The sequence below is a fragment of the Ovis canadensis genome, chromosome 2 (assembly GCF_042477335.2).
Source record: "Ovis canadensis isolate MfBH-ARS-UI-01 breed Bighorn chromosome 2, ARS-UI_OviCan_v2, whole genome shotgun sequence".
NCBI classification, from domain to species: Eukaryota; Metazoa; Chordata; class Mammalia; order Artiodactyla; family Bovidae; genus Ovis; species Ovis canadensis.
In genome coordinates, this window is record NC_091246.1 from 37,093,377 (window position 1) to 37,115,204 (window position 21,828).

The 21,828-nt window shown below is 53.6% G+C and overlaps 1 protein-coding gene across 4 annotated transcripts in view; it reads right to left on the reverse strand.

Annotated features, from left to right (window-relative positions):
• Positions 1-28: 28 nt before the first annotated feature.
• Positions 29-21,828, reverse strand: part of DNAI1 (dynein axonemal intermediate chain 1) — a 69,600-nt gene continuing 47,800 nt past the window's right edge. Inside the window, exons 13-21 of one of the 4 annotated variants that reach the window (XR_011253899.1) lie at positions 16,084-16,331; positions 10,440-10,529; positions 10,225-10,312; positions 9,615-9,694; positions 9,216-9,351; positions 7,553-7,701; positions 7,348-7,447; positions 3,471-3,656; positions 29-352 (exon numbers count right to left, since the gene is read on the reverse strand). Coding sequence is in view for 2 of the 4 variants with exons in the window: in XM_069573957.1 (XP_069430058.1) it covers positions 254-352; positions 3,471-3,656; positions 7,348-7,447; positions 7,553-7,701; positions 9,615-9,694; positions 10,225-10,312; positions 10,440-10,529; positions 16,084-16,331 (1,040 nt within the window). In the remaining 2 variants the exon portion in view is untranslated. Of the gene's footprint in view, positions 353-3,470; positions 3,657-5,767; positions 5,852-7,347; positions 7,448-7,552; positions 7,702-9,215; positions 9,352-9,614; positions 9,695-10,224; positions 10,313-10,439; positions 10,530-16,083; positions 16,332-21,828 lie in introns of those variants that run through there. The other 3 variants (XM_069573957.1, XR_011253900.1, XM_069573958.1) reach the window with 3 other exon arrangements.

The following is a 21,828-nucleotide window of genomic DNA, read 5'->3' on the forward strand; positions in this document are numbered from 1 at the left end:
CCTGCTGTAGCAAAATTAAAGATGCGGGTAGACTTCCAGACACAGGTTTATTTGTGCAAAGTAGGAGAGGGTAACAGGGGTTGAGGACCAAGTCCTGGGGTGAGGTGATGGGACCAGGGCCAGAGCAGGGCACTGGGACCTGATCAGGGGTAGTGTCAGACACATACTGGGTACTAAGGCTGGACTGGGGTATCAGGGTCAGGGGCTACAAGTACTAGGTTCAAGACATGGGCCAGGTTCGGAGGCCAGGCCCTCAGGTCTTGGTTTTCACTTCCCTCACCAGGTTCAGCAGTTTGTCCAATTTTGCGATCTCCACAGCTGGCCCCTTCTGTACTTCCTGGCCCTTCTTTTCCTGGGGAGAAGAGAAGTACACACCAGGGAGGACTGGTGAGGGAGGGGCCATCTCTTGCTGCCTCCCAGCATCACCTCCTCAGCCCAGCTTACCCCAGCACTGCCATGTCCTCTCCTGCCCAGTTAGCTTCTGGACCCCTGCCTCCCCCCACCTCTGCAGGATCCTTCCCCATCTCAGGTTCGATGACCAGGGCCCAGCTAAGGCCTGGAAGAAACATCTAGCTCTTGTTTCTGAACCTCAGATGGACATAGTATCCTGATGGTGGGGGTGGTGGGGGTGGGGGGCTGGGGTGGGGCAAGCCAGGAAGAGCTGTAGTCCCAGACCTCTACCAGTCAGGACCACCCTTCCTACAGGAAAGTCTCTGGCTGAGTCCTAACAAGGAGCTAAGAGGTGTGTGTTTGTGGAGGGAAAGTGGACAGAGCCACAGGTGCCCTCACCTAGTACTCTGACCCAGTACTTCCAGCTCAGGCAGGGAGTGGGGTACCACTTGGGGCCAGGCCTGCTGTGTCAGTTATCCCCAGGTGAGGGAGGGTGTCAGGAAGGCAGATGGCATGTCCCATGTGGTTCCAGATGTCCTCAGCTGGGACTGTCTCCAAGAACAGCGGGTCTTGAATTAATGACCCCACCCCCTACCCCTGGCCACGGGGTTTCGCATGTGGTGCAGTGGTAAAGAATGCCTGAAGATGTAGGAGATGCAAGGGACATGGGTTCGACCCCTGGGTCGGGAAGATCCACTGGAATAGGAAATGGCAACTCACTGCCTGGGAAATCCCATGCTAGTCCGTGGGTCACAAAAGAGACACGACTGACACACACACACACACTGACACACACACACACACACTTACTTAGTGTTCGGTCACTGGGTGTGTGTGTGACAGGCCTGCGAGCTCCTTAGCAGACCAGCACCAGTGCCATCCTCCCTTCTGACCAGGCAATGTGATGTGGGCTGGGCTGGGCTGGGGGAGCTGCCATTTCTTGCCTTCCCTCTGTACCCGAGCCCCCTGCCCTCTCAGCCACCTGTGCCCAGGGCTCACTGGCACCTGCCCCAGCCTTGCCTGCTGGGGACCCAGCCCGGATCTGGCCATGGCTGTGAGGTGGGGGGAGAGGTGGGGCCCGCAGGCCCTTTTCTGGCCCATCTTGGCTGCCAACACCCGGTGGAGCTCAGATTTCCTCCTGGCATGACTCCTGCACCTGTTCCCAAATCTGTCTCCCCCTCCCCTCGAGGCTCAGCGCCTTTGCCCCTGCCCCGCTCACCCCGACACTCGTGAGGCAGAGGACAAAGATGTCTCTTTCTCCCTTCCCTCTCGGTCTCCCAGATTAACCTCATGTTCTCTTCTCACCCTCACCTCATCTCCTGGGAGTCAGGAAGCCTGGCTTTTAGTTGTTAACTCCCTATGTGACTCTGGGCAAGTTCCTTGCCTTTCCGAGCTATAGTTGCCATCTAGACAGTAGCTGGGGAAAGTAGGCCTTGACCTTTGGTGGGCTCTGACACCAGTCACTGGACCCTCCTTGGGCTGGGCAGTCAGGCCTCTGTGGCCCAGCCCTCTTGGGGAGATCAGGGAGACTGCAGCCTGCAGAGGGGGGCAGGAGGAATGCCCACAGGACTTCCTCTGGCCCAAGTCACTTGGCTGCTGATAGAGTCAGGTGACAGTTTCAGAGGAACTGCCAGTCCACGCAAGAACTAGCCCCCAGCTGTCACCTGCTCAGGTTCTCTGACTCCCAGGTACCCATGTCCTCAGGTCCTCAGAGATACTGATGCTGACCCTTGCTCTGAGGAGTTGAGACTGGGAGATCCTCGCCTCCCTGGGTCAGAGTGGGCAAGGCAGGCCTCCCGCCACATCTACTCCCTTCAACGTGTGATGGCTGTCCCCCAGCCCCGAGGGGTCACCACCATCCCTCCCACGGGGCTATCCAACTCTACCAGCCTAAGCCTGGGTCATGCTCCTCACTAAATCAAGAACAGATTTTATCTGTTCCACAAATTGTACTGCCTTCCTCCAGCTCCTGGAGGCCAACTAGCAGGGCTTAGCAGAGTTTCAGACCACGCCCACCCCCAACCCCCCACCCCACCCCACCCCACAGCCTCTGGGCCACAGCTGCAGGCACTCAGCAGCCTTCTGAGTATTTATAGCCAAGTCCACCCCCTCCCCCAGCTGGCTACAATTACAGGCCCAGCCAAAATCCTAGCCCTTGCCTCCCTGGCCATGGTGGGGAATAGGCTAGGCTGGCATGAGAGGGTTAGTGCAGTGGTGCCTGCCTTGGTGGTGGCACATGGGGGCAGGTGTCAGCAGTTGAAAGAGGGCCCTGCTGTTTCCTCAGACTGCAAGTAAAGGCATCAAATGGCAACCCAGGGGGTACAGTCATCAGGGCAACGTGGCTCAGCCCCAGCTCAGCTCTGACCTTGGTCCAGAACCTAGCAGGGAGCAAATTCTCTCCTAGCACCCAAATGGACAGGACTGGGATCTAGGGTTTGGGATTTTTAATTTGGACCCTTGGGCTCTGGATTCTAAAGTCTAGGTTCTTAAGTCTGAATCGGGACTCTGAGATCTAGACTTTGAGGTCATGGCTCTGGGCTCTGTGGCCTGTATTCAGAGCCCTTGGGCTCTGGTCAGGATCTCTGGATCATTCTAGATCCCAGAAAGGAACCAGAGCTCAAAAGGAGGACTGCCTAGCTACTGACCTAGTTACCCTCCTCCTGGCTCATTTCCTGCTTCCTGTGTGGACCCACAGCTCCCAGTTCAGGGACCATTGGAGTTGAAGCTCTGTGCAAGCCCAGCAAATGACTGGAAACTAAGCCTTGAGCCCCTGCCTGGATAACACCAAGCAAGTCAATGATGCCCATGTACTGCCCCCAGACTTTGGACTCTAGTCACCTGCTTACCTGTTGTTTCCACCTGGGGCTCAGATTCAGCGTGTCAGAACCCATCTGTCCCCCTACAAACCTACTTCTATGCTTCTCACTTGGACAATGACATCACCCTTACCCTGGGCCTCCAAAGCCAGAAACCTGGGGCTATCCCCTGGCTCCTCCCCTTTCTCTCACCAACCACCCCCCTCCCCACCATCCCGCCATCCTGGAGACTTCCTTGGCAGCCCAAATTCCCCAAGACTGCACCTTCGGCATCTTGCGCAAGTTGGGTGAGAGCTTGAGGCAGGTGACATGCCCTCGGTCATCGCCCACAATGATGATGGGGTGGATGGGGTTGAACTGCACGTGGGTGAGCTTGTTCTTCTTTTTGGCCACCACGGGCTGGTTGCAGATGGCCTCATACTTGTTGATGGACAAGTCAAACACGTGGGTCTGTGAAGAGGTAGGTGTCAGCACAATCAGGGAAATGGGGTCCCTGTCCCCGCTCCCCACAACCAGAGGAACTGCCCCTGGACTTTCTTGGGAAATAGACAGAAGCCTAGCACACTGGAGCTGGAGGCAGTAGGAGAGGTGATTTGTGTCTCTGTTTTTCCTGTGGTTGAGGGAATGACAATAAAATGTTTAGGAGAAAATTTAAGTCTCTACAGAATTAACAGTAATAGCAGTTGCCATTTATGGAGCACTTACAGCTTTCCTGGTGGCTCAGATGGTAAAGAATCTGCCTGCAGTGCAGGAGACCTGGGTTCAATCCCTAGGTTGGAAAGATCCCCTGGAGAAGGGAAATGCAACCCACACCAGTATTCTTGCCTGCAGAATTCCATGGACAGAGGAGCCTGGTAGTCTACAGTCCATGGGGTCGCAAAGTGTCGGACACAACTGAGAAACTTCTACAGTATGATGTACTAGACTCTGGGCAAGCATGTTACCTGGTTGCCTCATCTAATTACAGCAGTCACAGCCACTCTATCAGGCAGGTTCTGTTATTTTCCACATTTTATAAATGAGGAGATGGAGGCTCTTAAGCCTAACTTGCCAGTAAGTGGCAGAGCCAGGGTTTCTACCAAATGAATATATGTCAGGTGCTTGGACAGTGCTTGCCATATAGGTGCTGAACAAATATTGGATCTTATTTTTACTGCATTGTAAGTCCAAACTATTAGCAAGTTTTGCCTACACTATGCAGCATCCTAACTGGTCTTCCTGCTTCATCTCCCCCCACCCTTCTCTTATCCATCCTCTGTGTAGCTTATCTTTTAAAAATCTGGAATCCTCCAATAGTCTCCCCGGGGCATGCTACATAAAAATTCTGATTCTTTCTCTCGATTCTGCACCATTTGCTCTCATCTCAGGCTCTCAGCCCTTTGCCTACTAGATCCCGGCAACTAACTTCCTGTTCCTTAAACCTTTCCAGCTTGTTCTCCCCTCAGGGCATTTGCACTAGCAGTTCCTTTGTCTGGAAGGCCTCACTCATCTTCACCTGACCCTTTTGTGTGACCCAGCTCTCTACTTGAATGTCACCTCTTTAAAGATTTCCCTGACCACTTTATCTAAGAGACCACCCAGTCCTTTCCTTGTGCATCGCTCTATTTTTAAAGATATAACAGCTTTGAAAAGGAAAGTGTTAGTCACTCAGTCATGTCTGACTCTTTGCAACCCAATGGACTGTAGCCTGCCAGACTCTCTGTCTATGGGATTTTCCTGGCACAAATGGGTAGCCATTCCCCTCTCCAGGGGATCTTTCTGACCCAGGGATGGAAACCAGGTCTCCTGCACTGCAGGTGGATTCTTTACCATCTGAGCTATCAGGGAAGCCCCATAACAGCTTTGTGGAGGTATAATTAATATACTATAAAATTTACCCATTTAAAGTATACAATTCCTGTTCTTTAGTATATTCACAGTTATATAACTATCACCACAACCAAGTATAGAACATTTTCATCACCCCAAAAGAACCCTTATGCCTACTACCAGTCATACCCACTTTCTCCCAACCCCTCTTTCCCTGCTGCTGCTGCTGCTAAGTCGCTTCAGTCATGTCCGACTCTGTGCGACCCCATAGACGGCAGCCCACCAGGCTCCCCCGTCCCTGGGATTCTCCAGGCAAGAACACTGGAATGGATTGCCATTTCCATCTCCAAAGCATGAAAGTGAAAAGTGACAGTGAAGTCGCTCAGTGATGTCTGACTCTTAGTGACCCCATGGACTGCAGCCTACCAGGCTCCTCTGCCCATGGGATTCTCCAGGCATGAGTACTGGAGTGGGGTGCCACTGCCTTCTCCCCTCTTTCCCTAGGTAACCACAAATCTACTTTATTTCTGTAAATTTGCCTATTCTGCTGCTGCTGCTACTAAGTCGCTTCAGTCGTGTATGACTCTGTGCGACCCCATAGACGGCAGCCCACCAGGCTCCCCCGTCCCTGGGATTCTCCAGGCAAGAACACTGGAATGGATTGCCATTTCCCTCTCCAAAGCATGAAAGTGAAAAGTGACAGTGAAGTGGCTCAGTCGTGTCCGACTCTTAGCGATTCCATGGACTGCAGCCCACCAGGTTCCTCCATCCATGGGATTTTCCAGGTAAGAGTACTGGAGTGGGGTGCCACTGCCTTCTCCTTGTCTATTCTAGACCTGCATAAATGGAATCAGAAAATGTTTGGTCTTTTGTGACTGGCTTCTTAATTTTTTAAAAGATTTTTTTGATGTGGACTATGTTTAAAGTTTTTATTGAAGATGTTACAATATTCCTTCTGTTTTCTGTTTTGGTTTTTTGGCCAAGAGGCATGTGGGATCTCAGCTCCCCAACCAGGGATCAAACCTATACCTCCTGCATTGGAAGGCGAAGTCTTAAACACCGGACAGCCAGAGAAGTCTCTGAGACTGGCTTCTTAAACTAAGCATGCTTTCAGAGTTCATCCATGATATAGCATGTATCAGTAGTACATTTCTTGTTAGTGCTGAGTAATACTTCTTATGGATAGAGTACTTATTGTTTACTCATTCATCAATTACATTTGGGTTGTTTCCACTTTTTTGGCTGTTATGAATAATGCGGCTGTGAACACTGGTGTACACATGTTATCCTCTTCTGATCTCTGCCCAGCACTTAACTCTATTGGGGGTTTGATTGTTGTATTCTATTTCTTTCCCTTCACTGGAACATAAGCTCTGTGAATCACCTGAATCACCAGGCCCTGGCCTGGAGTTGGGAGCCACAGTTGGCCCTTGGTTAGACATTTGTTCAGCAAATAAATGACTGACTTAAGGGTGATGCCTTAATACACTCTATTCTTTCCTGGCAGGTGCCTCTCAGCTTACATCAAAGTCCATAAGTAAATTATGTTGCATAAAAACTTTCCCTCCAAAAAAATTTCCCCACAAGCTGTTTTTGAGCTTTCACCAATTCTTATTGTTGCACAGACCCCTCCCACCTGCCCGCTCAGACTCAGCTTGCACACTCCCAGGGATGGGGACCTCACTACCTTTCAGATGCTATTTCGACCACAGATTGACTCTGGTGTATAAGTTTCTCTTTACATCAAGCTGGCACCCCACCCTGTAGCTCCCTCCCCATGGCCCTCACAGAAGACAGCTCCTCCTCATGGGATCTTATTTCCTATCTTGCTCTCTCCTTCAAGGTGAACAGCTCCACTCTCTCCTCCAGGCCTCATGGGATGACAGATCCCTCTCTTATTTATTTACTTTTGGCTGTGTAGGGCCTCTACCAGCACGTGGGTATCCTCTAGCTGGGCCTCTCATTGCAATGGCTTCTCTTGTTGAGGCTCTCAGGCTCTAGGCACGTGGGCTTCAGTAGTTGCAGCATGCGGGTTCAACAGTTGTGGCCCATGGACTTGGTTGCCCCATGCATGTGGAATCTTCCAGGACCAGGGATCAAACCTGTATCCCCCCACTTTGGATTATTAACCACTGGACCACCAGGGAAGTCCCTGAATGACCCCTCTTTTGACAGGGCCCCAAGTGGCCTGGCCCTTGAGGACACACAAAGTCCTATGTTCCGCCTTCCCCCAGCTGCCCTGGGCCTGGGGTGGGCCCTCCAGGAGGGACAGCTGAGATGGCTCATCTTGTCTTCAGTAGGGGGTCAGCAGGGTCAGGAAAGGGGCACTTACCTTCCCGTTGGTGGTGACTGCTGCAAACACAGTGGACGAGTACGGTGCCCAGGCCACGTCTCCCACAGCTGAATTGAGGTCATAGATGAACATCGGGGTCCTGCAGTGGGGAAGGGCAGAAAGCTGAGAGAACAGAGGGCTCATGGTGCCAGAACCCTACCGGTCCCCGCCCAGGGTGCAGCCTGAGGGAGGGCAGGCCCCTCACTTGATGGTGTGGTCCCATATCTTCACTGTCCAGTCGGAGCTGCAGGACATGAAGACCTTGGTATGGTAGGGGTTCCAGGACACAGCATCCACGGCCATGTTGTGGGCGTCGTAGGTGTCGAGGAACTGGCTGGAGTAGGATTTGGAGCACTGGGGTGGGGGTGGGGAAGCATGAGTGAGCGCCGTCAGCCACCACTTCCCCAGGGGGCTCTGGAGGGTCAGACCCTGAGATTCCTCTTCTGTCCCCGCCCTGCCTCACTGTCCCAGCTGAGCTGGGGCCAAGCTCTTGGCTGTTCATCTCACCCTCAAAGCAACCAGAGAGAAAGGAGGGGCTTAAGGGACTGAGGTTTGGGTGGGCAGGGGAGCCTTCCTGGAGGGTGAAGGAAGCCTGCCCAGAGGATTCCAGGCCAGGCAGAAACGGCCTTTGCTCCCTGAGGCTTCCCTGGTAGCTCAGCTGATAAAGAACCTGCCTGCAATGCAGGAACCCTGGTTCAATTCCTGGGTCAGGAAGATCCACTACAGAAGGGATAGGCCAACCACTCCAGTATTTCGGGGCTTCCCTGGTGTCTCACATGGTAAAGAATCAGCCTACAATGTGGGAGACCTGGGTTCAATCCCTGTGTTGGGAAGATCCCCTGGAGAAAGGCATGGCAACCTACTCTAGTATTCTTGCCTGGAGAATCCCGTGGACAGAGAAGCCTGGCAGGGCTACAGTCCAAGGGGTCACAAAGAGTCAGACACGACTGAACGACTAAGCACAGTACAATCCTGAGCCCAGGCAGAACAGGTCTAGGGGTTCTAGTGGCGGTATGGTCTAGTTTGTGTCCACGCCAAGGCCTGTGGACAGGCAGACAGAGCCCTGGATCCACCAGCAGTCCACAGACAGAATCTTTGCAGCGGTGGTAAACATCCCACCTTTCTCAGGTAGGGGCTTCCCTGGTGTCTCACATGGTAAAGAATCTGCCTGCAATGTGGGAGACCTGGGTTCAGTCCCTGCATTGAGAAGATGGAGAAAGGTATGGCAACCCACTCCAGTATTCTTGTCTGGAGAATCCCATGGATAGAGGAGCCTGGTGGGCTACAATCCATGGAGTCGGTCGCAAAGAGTCAGACATGACTGAGTGACTAACACTTTCACTTTCATTTGCTCCCAGAAAAGCAAGTGCAGAGCCAGGAACAAGTCCCAGTCTCCTGATTTCTCATTTGGTTTCCTGCCCTGGCCACTGTGCCCTTCACTTCCTCCCTCCAGGAGACTGAGTGACTGACTGGTCTCTTCCTGTCTCCCGCAGCCACAAGCAGGGGTGGAGAAGGGGGGTGGGGACATCTTTTGCATTCAGATCAGCTCTGCCTGGGCCTCAGGGGCTCCCGGGAGGCTGCCTGTAATTAACATTCTGAGTTTCTGAGCCTAAGAAAAGCTTGCAGCGGAGCTATTTCTGGATGGATGAAGGTTCAGAAGGATGTTCACCTACTAACTCTGAGACCTGGCAGAAGCGGGCCACCAAGTTCCATCCCACCACCAGCTGGGATGAACCCATTGTTCAGAGATAGGTTTCCTTATTACCCAGCTTCAAAGCTCAGCTCAAGTTCAGATCTCCTCTAGGAAGTCTTTTCAGGATGTTCCAAGCCCCACCTCTTCCCCCCGCAACCCCCGTGCCCAGCTCTACCTCCTTCACCCCCAGGCAGGGAGCAGGACGTGAGGGGAAAATGCTGAGCTGGGCTAAAGTCACCCTCTAGATTCTTCATCTCCTTTCCTGCAGTCAGTCCCTCTTCTTGACACCCAAGCAGGTCAACAAATGCATTCTGGGAGGGGACATATATATGTATACCTATGGCTGATTCATGTTGATGTTTGGCAGAAACCAACACAATACTGTAAAGTAATTATCCTTCAATTAAAAATAAATACTTTTTTTTTTTAAAGAAAGCAGTGCATTCTCTTTCCCCAGAAAGCCTTCTAGTACTGATGAGCCCCGAGATCCATCCAAATATGGTCTGTTGAGAATGACAACCTCCCAGGTCTAGTGGCCCTGTAAGAAGCTGGCATCGGCGCAGCGCTACCTCACCTTGTAGATTTTTCCCTCCTCTGTGCCCACCAGAAACAGGTAGTCAATCTCTCTGTGGAAATCAAAGGCAGTACCGCAGCCTTTGGGAGAAGAGGGAACTGCTTTAGGCCAGTTCTGGAAGGGAAGGAAGCCCCCAGCATCCACCTCTACCCAGTAGGCCCTCCCCTGGGACAGCCTGAGTCTGGGTACTATGAGGGCCGGAGCCAGCCAGGCAAACGGAAACTGGGTCTCTGGGCTGCCGCTAGAGCCCGGCAGTTGGAACTCTGCAAACGGGCCAGGGCTTCTGCAGACAGGAATGGGGCCTGGATAAACAAGGTGGGGATTGAGTTAAACAGGGTCGGGGTCAGGGTAAACAGGGAAAGGGTCTGCAAACAGGGATATGGTCTGCATAAACAGGGGAGGAATTGAGTAAACAGGGATGGGATCTGGGTAAACAGGGGCCTGATCTGCATAAACAGGGAGGGTCTGCAGACTGCTCAGGACCAGGCTTTCTCCTTACCTCCTCCTACCCGGCAGGAGGGGAAGTAGGGTGTGCAGAAAGAGGGAGGACCAGACCTCCTGGGCCCAGGGGGATGTGGCCAGGCCGGAGATGAGGTGCAGGGGCTCTTACCCACTGTGTGTATCTGCAGGCCCTCAAGACCTTCCGTGGTGCTGCCCTCCACCTTCAGCTTGATGACGTCAGTGTGAACCAGCTCGCTCTGTGGTCACACAGGGATGGGGAGGCGCACCGGTGGGGCTGGACCGGCAGGGTTGGAGTCCCCTGCCATTTGGCTCCCACCACTCCCCATCGTCACCCCTGCATGACCCTTCCTGGGAAACACGCACCTTCACGAGCGTCCAAGACACGATCCTGCCGTCGGATGACACAGAGAAGAAGTTGAGGTTATGGTCCATGTCATCCTTCTGCCACCTGACCTGCAACATTCCACACTGTGAGCTCTGGGGCCCTGCGAGGGTGTCGGGTTAGGGCTGCGAGCTGAGCAGGGCTCACTCAAGGACCCTTCTGAGGCCCAGAAGCCAGTTCCGGGAGCCCATTTCCTAGGGTCCCATGATGGGCCTGCCCTCCCTCCTCACTCACCACCCCCCCACCCTGAGCATCCTGAGGCAATGTGCCAGTGGGGCACTGCCCCGGTCTCCGGGCTCAGCAGTGGAGGTACCTGGTTCCTCTCTGTGTTGGCAGATAGGAGCCCTGTTTTTTGTTTATTTGTTTAGAGAAACTTGTTGTTGAATTTTATTTTCTTTAAATACGTACCTTTTCCCCACCCTCACCCACATAGGGGGAGGAACAGAAAACCCCGATTTGTGGGATTCCATGTATAAAACCTGAGATGGTTAGGATGAAGTATAAAAATACTATTTACAAAGGGAAAGAGGATGTCCATTGTAACCTTAACTTTCAGACACCTCCATCTGCAGACCCCTTTTTGCTCCTTGAGAAAAACTCCTGGGAATCCGTTTGGATGTAGAACAAGCCCTTCTTCTGGTTGGGAATGGGGGGTGGGGCATATGTGGTGTGGGTTGATCAGTTGTGTCTGGCTCTTTTCAACCCCATGATCTGTAGCCCACCAGGCTCCTCTGTCCATGCGGCTTCTCCGTGCAAGAATACTGGGGTGAGTTGCCATTCCCTTCTCCAGGGGATCTTCCCGATGCAGGGATCAAACCCAGGTCTCCTGCATTGCAGGCAGAATCTTTACTATCTGAGGTGGAGGGGAGCAAGGGAATGGGGTGGGGAAGGGTATGGGGAGCTCCCAAACCCCAATACAGAATAGGAAGCTATTTTTGTAACAAGTTGTTAGAAAGCAGTGGCTCTGCGTTCGACCTCCTTATGTCGATAGCCCATCAACCAGCTTCTTCATTTCTAAAACAGAAACCATAATAGCACGAGTTTGTTGTAAGGAATAAATGAAATAATGAATGTGAAGCTCTTAGGTCAGAACACTGCAGATATTAAGTGTTCAATAAGTAAGTAATAGCCACCATCGTAGGAATCAAGGTGCCAAGGTTCTTTTTTTCCTGCTTGCTTCCCTCCCCATCCAGGCTTGGTTTTTCTCCAGGTAGCCTTTCTTCTGTTCCCACCTTCACTTCACCACTAGCTCCTGCTTCTAAAATCTTGCTCCCAGCATCTCAGATATGAGCTACATTTCTCCAACTGCAAATTGGGGTTAATAATTCTTCCCCACCCATCTTCTCCGGGCTGGAAGCAAACATATGGGAAAGTGTTTTGGAGACAGAGCTGTTGTCTTATGAAGATGACACGCTTGAGGCTCAAGTTTCTGTTGCCAGATGTGGAGGCCCGGCAGAGCTGTGTCCGGGAGGGCTGGGGCAGGGCTGGGTGCCCAGAGCTTTCCAGCCTCCAGGCCTCCTGCGCTGGGACCACCATCCTTCCCCTGTCACAAGGAGAGGCCCAGTGAGGGCGGACAGGAACCCAGGGGTGCTGTCTGTAACCACAGTTGTAACCTGGCTCTTGAGCAGTGTACGTGGGGTGGGAGCATGGAGGGGATTTCTTCTCCAGGGGACCCCCCTCCAGGCCTGGCTGTCAGAGCTGCAGGAGGGCGGACCTCGTCCTGCCTGGGCCTGTCTGGGCAGGCTGCTCTTTTGTGCTTTTGCCAAGAGGCCTAGAACACCGCACAGCCTGTGAGGCACAAGTCAGAGCAGTCTTGATGCCGAGACAGCTCCCTCTTCTGCGTAAAGGTAGTCCCTTTAAAGTGGGGAGCAGATGGGGGTGTCAAAGGCCAGACAGTAAGAGGCACAGGGGAGCCGCAAAGGGAAGTGTTTAATGAGTGGCCACTGGCGCGCATGGAAATTGTATTTCACACCCCACTTAGCAGCCTGATGCCCAGTCAGGGGTGGTGCATGTATTTGCAGGTGTGCGTGTATGTGTGTGTGTGTGTGCAAGTTGCACACATGCTCCTGGAGTGGAGGTGGGAAGGTAGGAATAAAGAGGGCAGGTGGAAGTGGGATTGAGAGAATGAACGAATGCCCAGGAAGCAGGCGGTAGGGAGGAGACAGAGGCCTGCACCACTGACTCCTTCTCTTCCACGTTCTCTCATCAGGGCAGGTGTGTTTGACCCCAGGGTCTGCTCATATCCTTCCTGCCTCCTACCCCAGTGTAGCAGAGGATACACACACACACACACAGACACACAGACACAGAGACACACAGACACAGACACAGACACACACACACACACACACACACACACACACACACATTCTGCAGAGTGCTGCTGGTTGGGGCTTCCCAGCCAGGCCTGAACAGGGCTACGCTACCCAGATGGGAGGCAGCCTGTGCCGTGGGACCGGAACCCTGTCCCCTTTGGAGACCCTGGCTCCAAAACTTTCCATGGCTCCCTGTTACCAACAGAACAAAGTCCTTCGGCCCCCAGCCTGGCTTTTGAGATCGAAAACAATCTGTCTGATTTCTCCCAAGACATTTCTTCCTTAAAGAAGGACCTAAGACTTTGATGTCTCTGACACCTCCTTCACGAGCCCCAGCTCTTTTTCAAGCTCCTGAATATACAACCAACTGCCTGTAGGACGCCTCTTCTGGCTTCTTGTATTAACTTCTGTCCAGAATTCTGTGACATCCTACAGGTTGTCCCAAACCAGAGTTTCAGGTGCCATCACCAACTTTCCCTTCCCGCATAGCCAGCCAGTCACTTCCTTCTCGATTTTACTCCTCAACAGCTCTCAACCCTATTTTCTCATTTTCATTTTCATCTCCAATGCCCCTGTTGTGGCTCAGTCTTAAGCTCTCTCATGCTGCGGCTGGAAGATATCTCCAGGACACTGCATGACTGTGGGATTTCTTCGCCCCCAAATCCTCTGATGGTTGGACAGTGATTTTCAAATTATGCTGGGAGGAGCTCTTGGATCCTTGGGAAAGTTGCTCAGGGGATGTGGGGAGTGATGACAGGGGACCCTCAAGCAATCAGGACCCTGATCTTATCAGAGCAGCCCCACTCTCATCTTTCTAATACGTTGAGCTTCTGTACTTCACTAATACTAGGCTTCCCAGGTGGCATTAGTGGTAAAGAACTCGCCTGACAATGCAGGAGACGTATGGGATGTGGGTTTGATTCCTGGGTCGGGGAGATCCCCTGGAGGGGGAAATGGCAACCCACTCTAGTATTCTTGCATGGAGAATCCCATGAACAGAGGGGCATGGCAGGCTTTACAGTCCATGGGGTTACGAAGAGTCGGACACGATTGAAGCAACTTAGCACGCCTGCACTAACACTTCATTTGAGACCACTGACATGTAGAATCCAAGCTTCCTCCTTGCTGGAGAAGCACACTCAGGACTGAGCACTTAGGCTCTTCTCAGGTCCCGCTGCTCCTCCCTGTCCCGTATACTGTGCTCCCTGTGTTGCATCATTTCCCAGCAGGCCCCTCTGCTTGTGCCCGTGTCTTTCTGGTGCATGTGAGCCCTTTGCAGCCTTCTTCATCAGTGCATGCTTCCTCATGCTTCACAATTCTGCTCAGGTGCTTCTTCCTTTAGGGAGACTTCCTTGGCCTTCCAGTCCCTGCTTCTCATCCCCCAGCACTTTGGACAATCCTCAGCCCTCCTTGGCAATTAGCACATGTCCTATCTGCTCAACCTTGGCTGCTGTGTGTCCCCGCCAGGAACTCCGGAGACCAAATCCTTGAGCATCATCAGCCTCCAGAGGAGAGAACAGGAAGGAGTTGCTGAATGAATGGATGAACGCAGAGACGAATGAGGAAGCAGGGAGGGAATGAGAGCAAGCAAAGGAAGAGAACAGGAAGTGGTTAAAGGAGACAGAGACAGGCAGGCCCCTCCCACGTCACAAGCCCTGATTCCAGCCAAGAACTCAGTCTTCGGTTTTGCAAAGGCAGCAGCCCTGTTGTCCTGAAAGGACTTTGGGAGAACAGAAGGGCACCCTATCCAGTCTCCCTGGCACCCATCCAGGCAAGGGGGAACAGTCTCCTGCGAGCCCCACTTCTCTCTCCAACTTGCTATTTGATTCTGAGAACAGAGCAGAGAGGGAGAAGGCTGGTTGGCCTTGGCCTCTCGCCCTCTCCTGGGCCTGAGGAGAGTCAGGCCACCCTGAGATGCTCTGCGCTTGGCCCTGGGCTGTGTGTTTGAGCTGGCAAAGCAAGGGCAGGTCTGATGCTGGCTTAGTTTGATCAAAGCAAGTCTTTTCTTTCCATAGACTTTAATGTCTCTGCAGACATCCTCCCCATGTCTGGAGCCCCGTGTGCCTGGACATGATGACTCGGGAGGTAGGCTTTCCAGAGGAAAGAACCCCTGAAGCTGCAATTCTGACTCTGGCCTTGGTTGAGGGGAGGGTATTTCGTGGGAGGAAGTGCCTCCTTCCTGTGCCCCAGATCCGGGTAAAGGATGAAGCTAAGAGGTCCCCACTTCCCCTATGCCTGGGCAACCCTCCTTCTGCTCAGGCCTGTCTGGGGACCAAAAGCCAGGGCCTGGGCATCCATGTGACTCAGGAAGTTCAGGGCCAGACAGGCAGGGGGCAGAGGACAATGAGAAGACAGACCCCAGCACTGTCTGAGCCCCCCAGAGGCCTTGGGCAACTTGAGACAGAAACGTGTGCTTAGATTCTCCCAGGCCAGACCACGAGGTAAGGGTGCCCAGGCTCAGAAGAAGGGACATCTTTGGAACACAGTGAGGAAGGGCTGTGAAGCCAGAGCTAAGAGGCTCTGAGAACGAAACTGTGAAACCCACTCCCAGCGCAGTAACATGGGAGATGCAAAGTCAGGGTGAAATCCAGCCCCAGCAACTACAATGGTCCCATTCCATGCCTATCTGGAGAAGCTGGGTACTCACAGGCCCCACCTGCCAGGTCTTACAGCCCCACCTGGAAGGCAGAGAACCAGCAGCACCTACCCTTCTCTGGGAGACCCCTCAAATCTAGCCCAGAGGGCAGAACAGAGTCCCTGTGGGCAGTTGAGGAAGACCATAGCCCCCTGGCTTTCTGGGTAGCTCAGACGGTAAAGAATCTGCTCGCAATGCGGGAGAATTGGGTTTGATCCCTGGGTCGGGAAGATCCCCTGGAGAAGGGCATGGCCATTGCCTGGAGAATCCCATGAACAGAGCAGCCTGGCGGGCTATAGTCCATGGGGGTCACAAAGAATCGGACATACCTGAGCGACTAAGACTTTCACTTTTTGTAGATCCCTGGAGCCCTTAACATATGCAGCGGAGGCCCATCAGGCCCGGAGCCATCCAGCCACCGAATCTGAGTCACTGAGCAGCACTCCTGAGATCCGAGGTCCTTAGCAGATGGATGGGCAGGAGACCACCACCCTTACAGCAGACCCTCTTGCCTCCTGATACTCATCTCTGCCCTTCTTATGCCCAGCTCCTTGGCCTCTAAGCCGGTAGCTGTCGTCCCCAACTTCTGGTCTGTGGCCCTCCTCCTCCCCAGGGTCCCTTCCTCCCGTGGCTCCCATGCCCACCCGCTGCCTCCCACTCGGTTCCGAGGCTGACCTGCCACACTGGGTCCGTGTGCTTGCCAGACTTGGCTGAGCTGCGGAAGGAGGGCTGGGAGTGGGGCTTCTTGAGGTTGTAAATGGCTACGTTGCCATCATAGTGGCCCACCACCACCAGGTAGGGGTGGTCCACATGCATGTCCAGGCACATGATGCCGCTCTCGCTGCTGAAGATGTATTCAGGGAAGCTGGGGTTCTTCATGCTGTATACGAGCAGCATGCCACGGCTCTGCTTCATGAAGTCATCTGTCCCGGGGAAGAGGCAGCGGTGGTTGGAGGGTCCAAGTCCCAGCCCCTCCCCTACAGGGCTGACAAGCCCTGCCCCCCTCTGTCTCCCACAGAGAGTATGGGGAGGTTGGGGGGTCCTCTCTGGTCTTCATCTTCTCCGTCTGCAAAACGGAACCATGATACTTGGCCCACCCCCTCCTTGGGGTTCAGCAATGGGTGCAACAGACCAGGTGACCAGGTGTACTTGAGGGATGGACAGTCATTCTCCTTAGTCTCCCTGGGGGTACAGGAAAGGGGGTTGCCAGCTCAAAGAGTTGATACATGAAGGATGTGGGTGGGCTTGGGATGGAGCAGTACCCCTAGATGCCCAGCCCATCTGTTGTGCTTAGGTGCTGGGATAGTGGCTGTGTACCCCTCATCCCCAGCCAAGGACAGGGGTTCTGTCTGGACTAACATGGAATTGTCTGTGTGGTCCCACACTAGCCACCTGTGGGCATCTTCCCATTCCCTCCGGCCCCACAGCCCCCAGTTGCAGCCGAGCCCTAGTTCTAAAGTGAGATTGTCAGTTGCTCAGTCTCTGACTCTGTGTGACGCTATGGACTGTAGCCTTTAGCCCTACCAGGCTCCTCTGTCCATAGGATTCTCCAGGCAAGAATACTGGAATGGGTTGCCATGCCCTCTTCCAGGGGATCTTCCTGACCGAGGTCTCCTGCATTGCAGGCGGATTCTTTACCGTTTGAGCTACGCGGGAAGCCCAGCTCTACGCTTGCTCCCAGATTCGAGGAGTCCCAGGTCAGCCAGTGGGGCTTCGGTAGGCCACCATGTTATCTGTCCCTCTGGCCTGGGCACAGTGTTTGGTGGCCGACAGCGGGCCGCTCAGCAGACGTCCTTCTCCCTGCCCGCCCCTGGCGAGGGGGTGATGCCAGTCTTTCATTCTCTGTTCACCCGGCGCCCATCGTGATCATGCAGTCACTGAACAGAACACAGCCCCTGCCCTCAGTTCTGGCTCTCCCGCCACCCGCCCAGGCCCCTTCCCAAGCTCAGAGGAGCCAGAGCTGGCGAGGCAGATGTCTAGAACAACCCCCTGCCCCTCTCTTGGGGACCCTATGCTAAGGCAGCCTTTTAGCTGACACAAGGGCTCTCCCCTGGGCCCCCAGGGCTAGCTCCTCTGACCCCCGCAACTGCAGATCAGGCCCTCCCGACAAAACGGCCAGTCCTGAGGTGTGGAGCCCGTGGATAAGAAAGAAAGGGAGGCAGCCCCAACTTGGTAAGTTTTGCTGAGTCATTCTGTCTTATTCCTAAGGCTGCCCCTTTTTTGGGGGAGCGAGTGACTGGGCTGGGCTCCCCGGGCTCTGGGCATGAGCTAACTACCACCGTCCCAGGTACCCTTGGCCCAGGCTTGCTGCAGACAGAGCTGACGGTTCCTGGGAGCCAGGGTGGCCTGCAGTGAGCAAGCTGGCACGCCCACCAGCGCAGCTGCCTGCAGGGAAGCCCATTTTCCCTTGCTGTGGCTACTTGTCAACAGAACCCCTCCCCAGTCATGGGCACAGGCGGCCCTATGTAATGAGTGGCTGCCCCTGGAGTGGAAGGTACCAGGGACCAGCCTGAACCACAGGGAGGCACACTGTGGTTCAGAAAGGAAAAGGCTTCTGTTCTGGGGAAAGTGAGGAGGTCAGGCTGGTCACCCTGTGCCTGGCATGTCGCCGAGCCAGCAGGGGACTGGCCTCGAGGTAGGCATGGCAGCTGGCAGTACCTCATCTCACAGGGTCCAGGGTAAGCCCCGAGAGCTGACTGTTCAATTCGGGGAGAGTTCTACAGCTGGCAGAGGGGAGTGTCTTTCCCAATCAGACCATGAAGGGAACTGAACTAGGCAGTGGAACAGTCCCTCATAGCTCCTTTTGTTCATTACCCAAATCCTGACTGGGGCCTCCCTCTGGGCTGAGCCTGGCAGGGACAGACACAGCCCTCTGGAGACATGGGCCTGCCCTCGGTGGCTCCTGGTGTGGTGACAGGGAGCCAGACCCCTGAGGCTGAATGGGCAAGCCCTTGCCAGGTAATCAGACTCTGAACTGCCATGCCAGAGGTGAGCTGTCGACGCCCTGTACGCCCTGTGGCCTGGATGCCAAGCAAGACTGATGGGAGGAGTGGGCAGGCAGGAGGGTGAATGAAAAGGTGGGCAGTTGGGTGACAGATGCTCAGGCTAAGGATCTGGATGCTCTCCTTGCTGCCCCAAGGGTCAAAGGCGGGCATGATCCCCACACTGGCTCTCACTATGCCCCAGGGATCTGGTCCCTTGAGGGACAGCAGCGATGACTCGCTTTTTCTAGACACACTTCCAGCAGCCCCTGCCCTGCCACAAATGTGCACAGAACCTTCACGACCAGTGGGACCAGGAAAGGAGGGTTGGAAACCCTAGGTTGGCTCAGTAACTCTGCAGTGTGAACATCTCTGACCTGCTCCCAGAACCACCAGATGCTGAACTATGGCCCCCAGACTATATAGGTGGATAAACTGAAGCCCTGGTGGCTCAGAGAGTAAAGAAGAATCTGCCTACAATGCAGGAGACCTGGGTTCCATCCCTGGGTCAGGAAAATCCCCTGGAGAAGAGAATGGCTACCCACTCCAGTATTCTTGCCTGGGAAATCCCATGGACAGAGGAGCCTGGCAGGCTACAGTCCATGGGGTTGCAGAGTCAGACACGACTGAGCGACTAACACTTTCACTTCAAACTGAGGCCCAGGGGGTAGAAACGATGTGCCCAAGTACATTAGGCCTATCACTTGATGCTTGTCACATCCAATATCCTGTTTAGTTACCCTGCTCATGGTAACAGCACGAATCCAAATTTTACATGAAGGTAGAGAAAGGAGAGCAAGGGGGCACTGGACTTTTGGGAGCAATGGGGTATCTGGCAAAGCAAATAATCCCTCCAGAATCTGGACAAGGAGATGTGTAAAGGCCAGGGCAGCCACTTGTGATGAGAGGAAAGTTCTGGCAGAGAGAAGCATGGATTTCATAAGACAGGGACACAGAGAGCAAGCAACCTGCCACACTTAGACCCTGCCAGCGCTCCCAGGCCACACACATCCTGACAGTAAGCCTCTCGTTCTTAACCTGGCTCAAGTGGTCTCTGTTACTTTCAACCAAACAAGCTGTCCTGACATAAAGATCACAGCTTCTAATCATGGTTAGACCATGTGTTTCCTGAATTCCAGTTCAGGGCTTTGTCTGCCAAACCACACCAGGAAAACAGAAAAACTCTCATTCAGCTAGGGCTTCCTCTCCATCTTATTCTATGATGTTCTTGTCCCTGACTCTGGACCCCTATGAACCCTCACTGTTCTATCCTATAAGTGTACTCAGGGTGATGTCAGGGCCCCAACTTGCAACAGTGCTACAGGAGAGCATCATCCTGTCTTCCAAAAGTCCTAACGTGACATCACCACTCAGACCACCAGTGGTCTCCATGTGACATCATCGCTGAGGCTACCAGCAGTCCTGGTGACATCACTGCCCAGCCTGCCATCATTCCCAGTATGATGCCACTGACCAGGTCACCAGAAGTCCCAGTAAGACATTGACATCAAGGTCACTCCCAGTGCCTCAGTTCCCAGTGAATGGTAGAATCCCATCACGTTCAAGGCTCACAGAGCCCTGGGCTCTGGGGTACTTCATCCTAAATCCCACAAACTACCTGGCTCCCCAGCACAGGACTGGAAGGTCCAGCAACACAGATAGAAGCCCCCAATTCCACACTCCATTATATAAAGAGGCAGGAGCCCTGACGTCTGGGGCCAGTGAAGGAATTTCAGGTTCCTCTGGGCCATGGGATTTCAGTGAATCTATGTTGGCTGGGTGGCAGGGAAAGAGGATCAGAGGAAGGGGGAAAGGGAGAGAGAGAGGAAGGGAGAAGGGAGAGGTGATAAACCATCTGGCCTGTGACTCCAAGACAGGGGGAGAGGGAGGGCCATTGGTCTGGCCTTAGCTTCACTTTGTAATTTTGCCTTCTCCAAGAAGCCCTCTAGACCATTCGGCTTCTCCACTATGAGTGCCCACCTACCCCCTGGAATTCCTCTACCCATACTCTGTTATTACAGGTGTATTACTATTATGAGCAGATTTTTCCTTAGCCTGCCACCAAAGGATGGAGCGTGGCCTGGCATGGCCCAGAAGACTTCCTGTCTCAGAGGGAGAGCTGCCTCCTGCTAACCCTGCTTTGCTGGATAATCTCTACTGCCTCTCTGACTCTGGCCTTCAATGATTCAGGAGATTTGGGCGAGGAGAGTCAACTCCCTAATAGAGCGTGATCTGGCCCTTCTCAGAAAGCCATTGTCTCAGGGGAAGGATGGCTTCATTCCACAATCGAATGAAGCTCTCACTCCCCTCAGCACCCTCTCCTGGGGCCCAGGCAGCACCACTACTCCACCCCTGCCCAGAGCTCTAGATGGTAGGGGGCCACTCTGGAGAGTCCTGGCGGTCAGGAGAAGCCTGGGATTCTGCTCAGGATTTGGGGAGTGCAGAGTAGGCAGAGGGCATGTTGGGGCATCCAGCTTAAGCCAGGCCAGTGGTCAGAGAGAAGTAGGTGCCAAGCTGCAGAGACAAGGGTGCCAAGCCAGCGACAGCCAGCAGGCCTCCTCCTCTCTTCCTGCAGCTCCCTGATGAATCCGGCCCAGGGCTTGAGCCCAAGGCAGCAGCTGTTTGATGATTCCCTTATTAAGTCATGTAAGAGGCTCTCAGAGGGGCTGTGGTGGGCAGAATAATGCCCTCCCCCCCATGTCCATGTCCTAATCCCCAGAGCCCATAAATATGTTACTTTGCACAGCAAAAGGGATTTTGTAGATGTGATTAAGTTAAGGCCTTGAGATGGGGAGATTATCCTGGATTATCTGGGTAGAGCCAGTGTAATCACAGGGGTCCTTATAAGGGAAGGAGGGAGGCAGGCAGGTCAGAGCACTGACACCAGAAGCCGACGTCAGAATGAGGCACTTGCTAGCTGGAAAGAGGCCACAAGCCATGGAATACAGGCAGCCTTGAAGCTAAGAGAGACAAGGAAATGGATGGCCCTCCAAACCTCCAAAAGGAACAAAGCCCTGCTGACACCTGATTTTTGCTCAGCAAAACCCATTTTAGACGCTGACCTCCAGAACTGTAAGACAATAGATTTGTGTTGTTTTGAGCTGTTATGTTCAAATCAGTCAATCCTGAAGGAATTAACCCTGAATAGTCATTGGAAGGCCACTGAATGGCCTTCTGTGGAAGGCCAATACTTTGGCCACCTGATGCAAAGAGCTGACTCATAGGAACAGACCCTGATGCAGGGAAAGATTGATGACAGAAGGAGAAGGAGATGACAGACGATGAGATGGTTGGATGGCATCACTGGCTCAATGGACATGAGTTTGAGCAAACTCTGGGAGATAGTGAGGACAGGGAAGCCTGGTGTGCTGCAGTCCACGGGGTCACAAAGAGTTGGGCATGACGTAGCAACTGAACAACAACAAAGCCCTTATGTTCA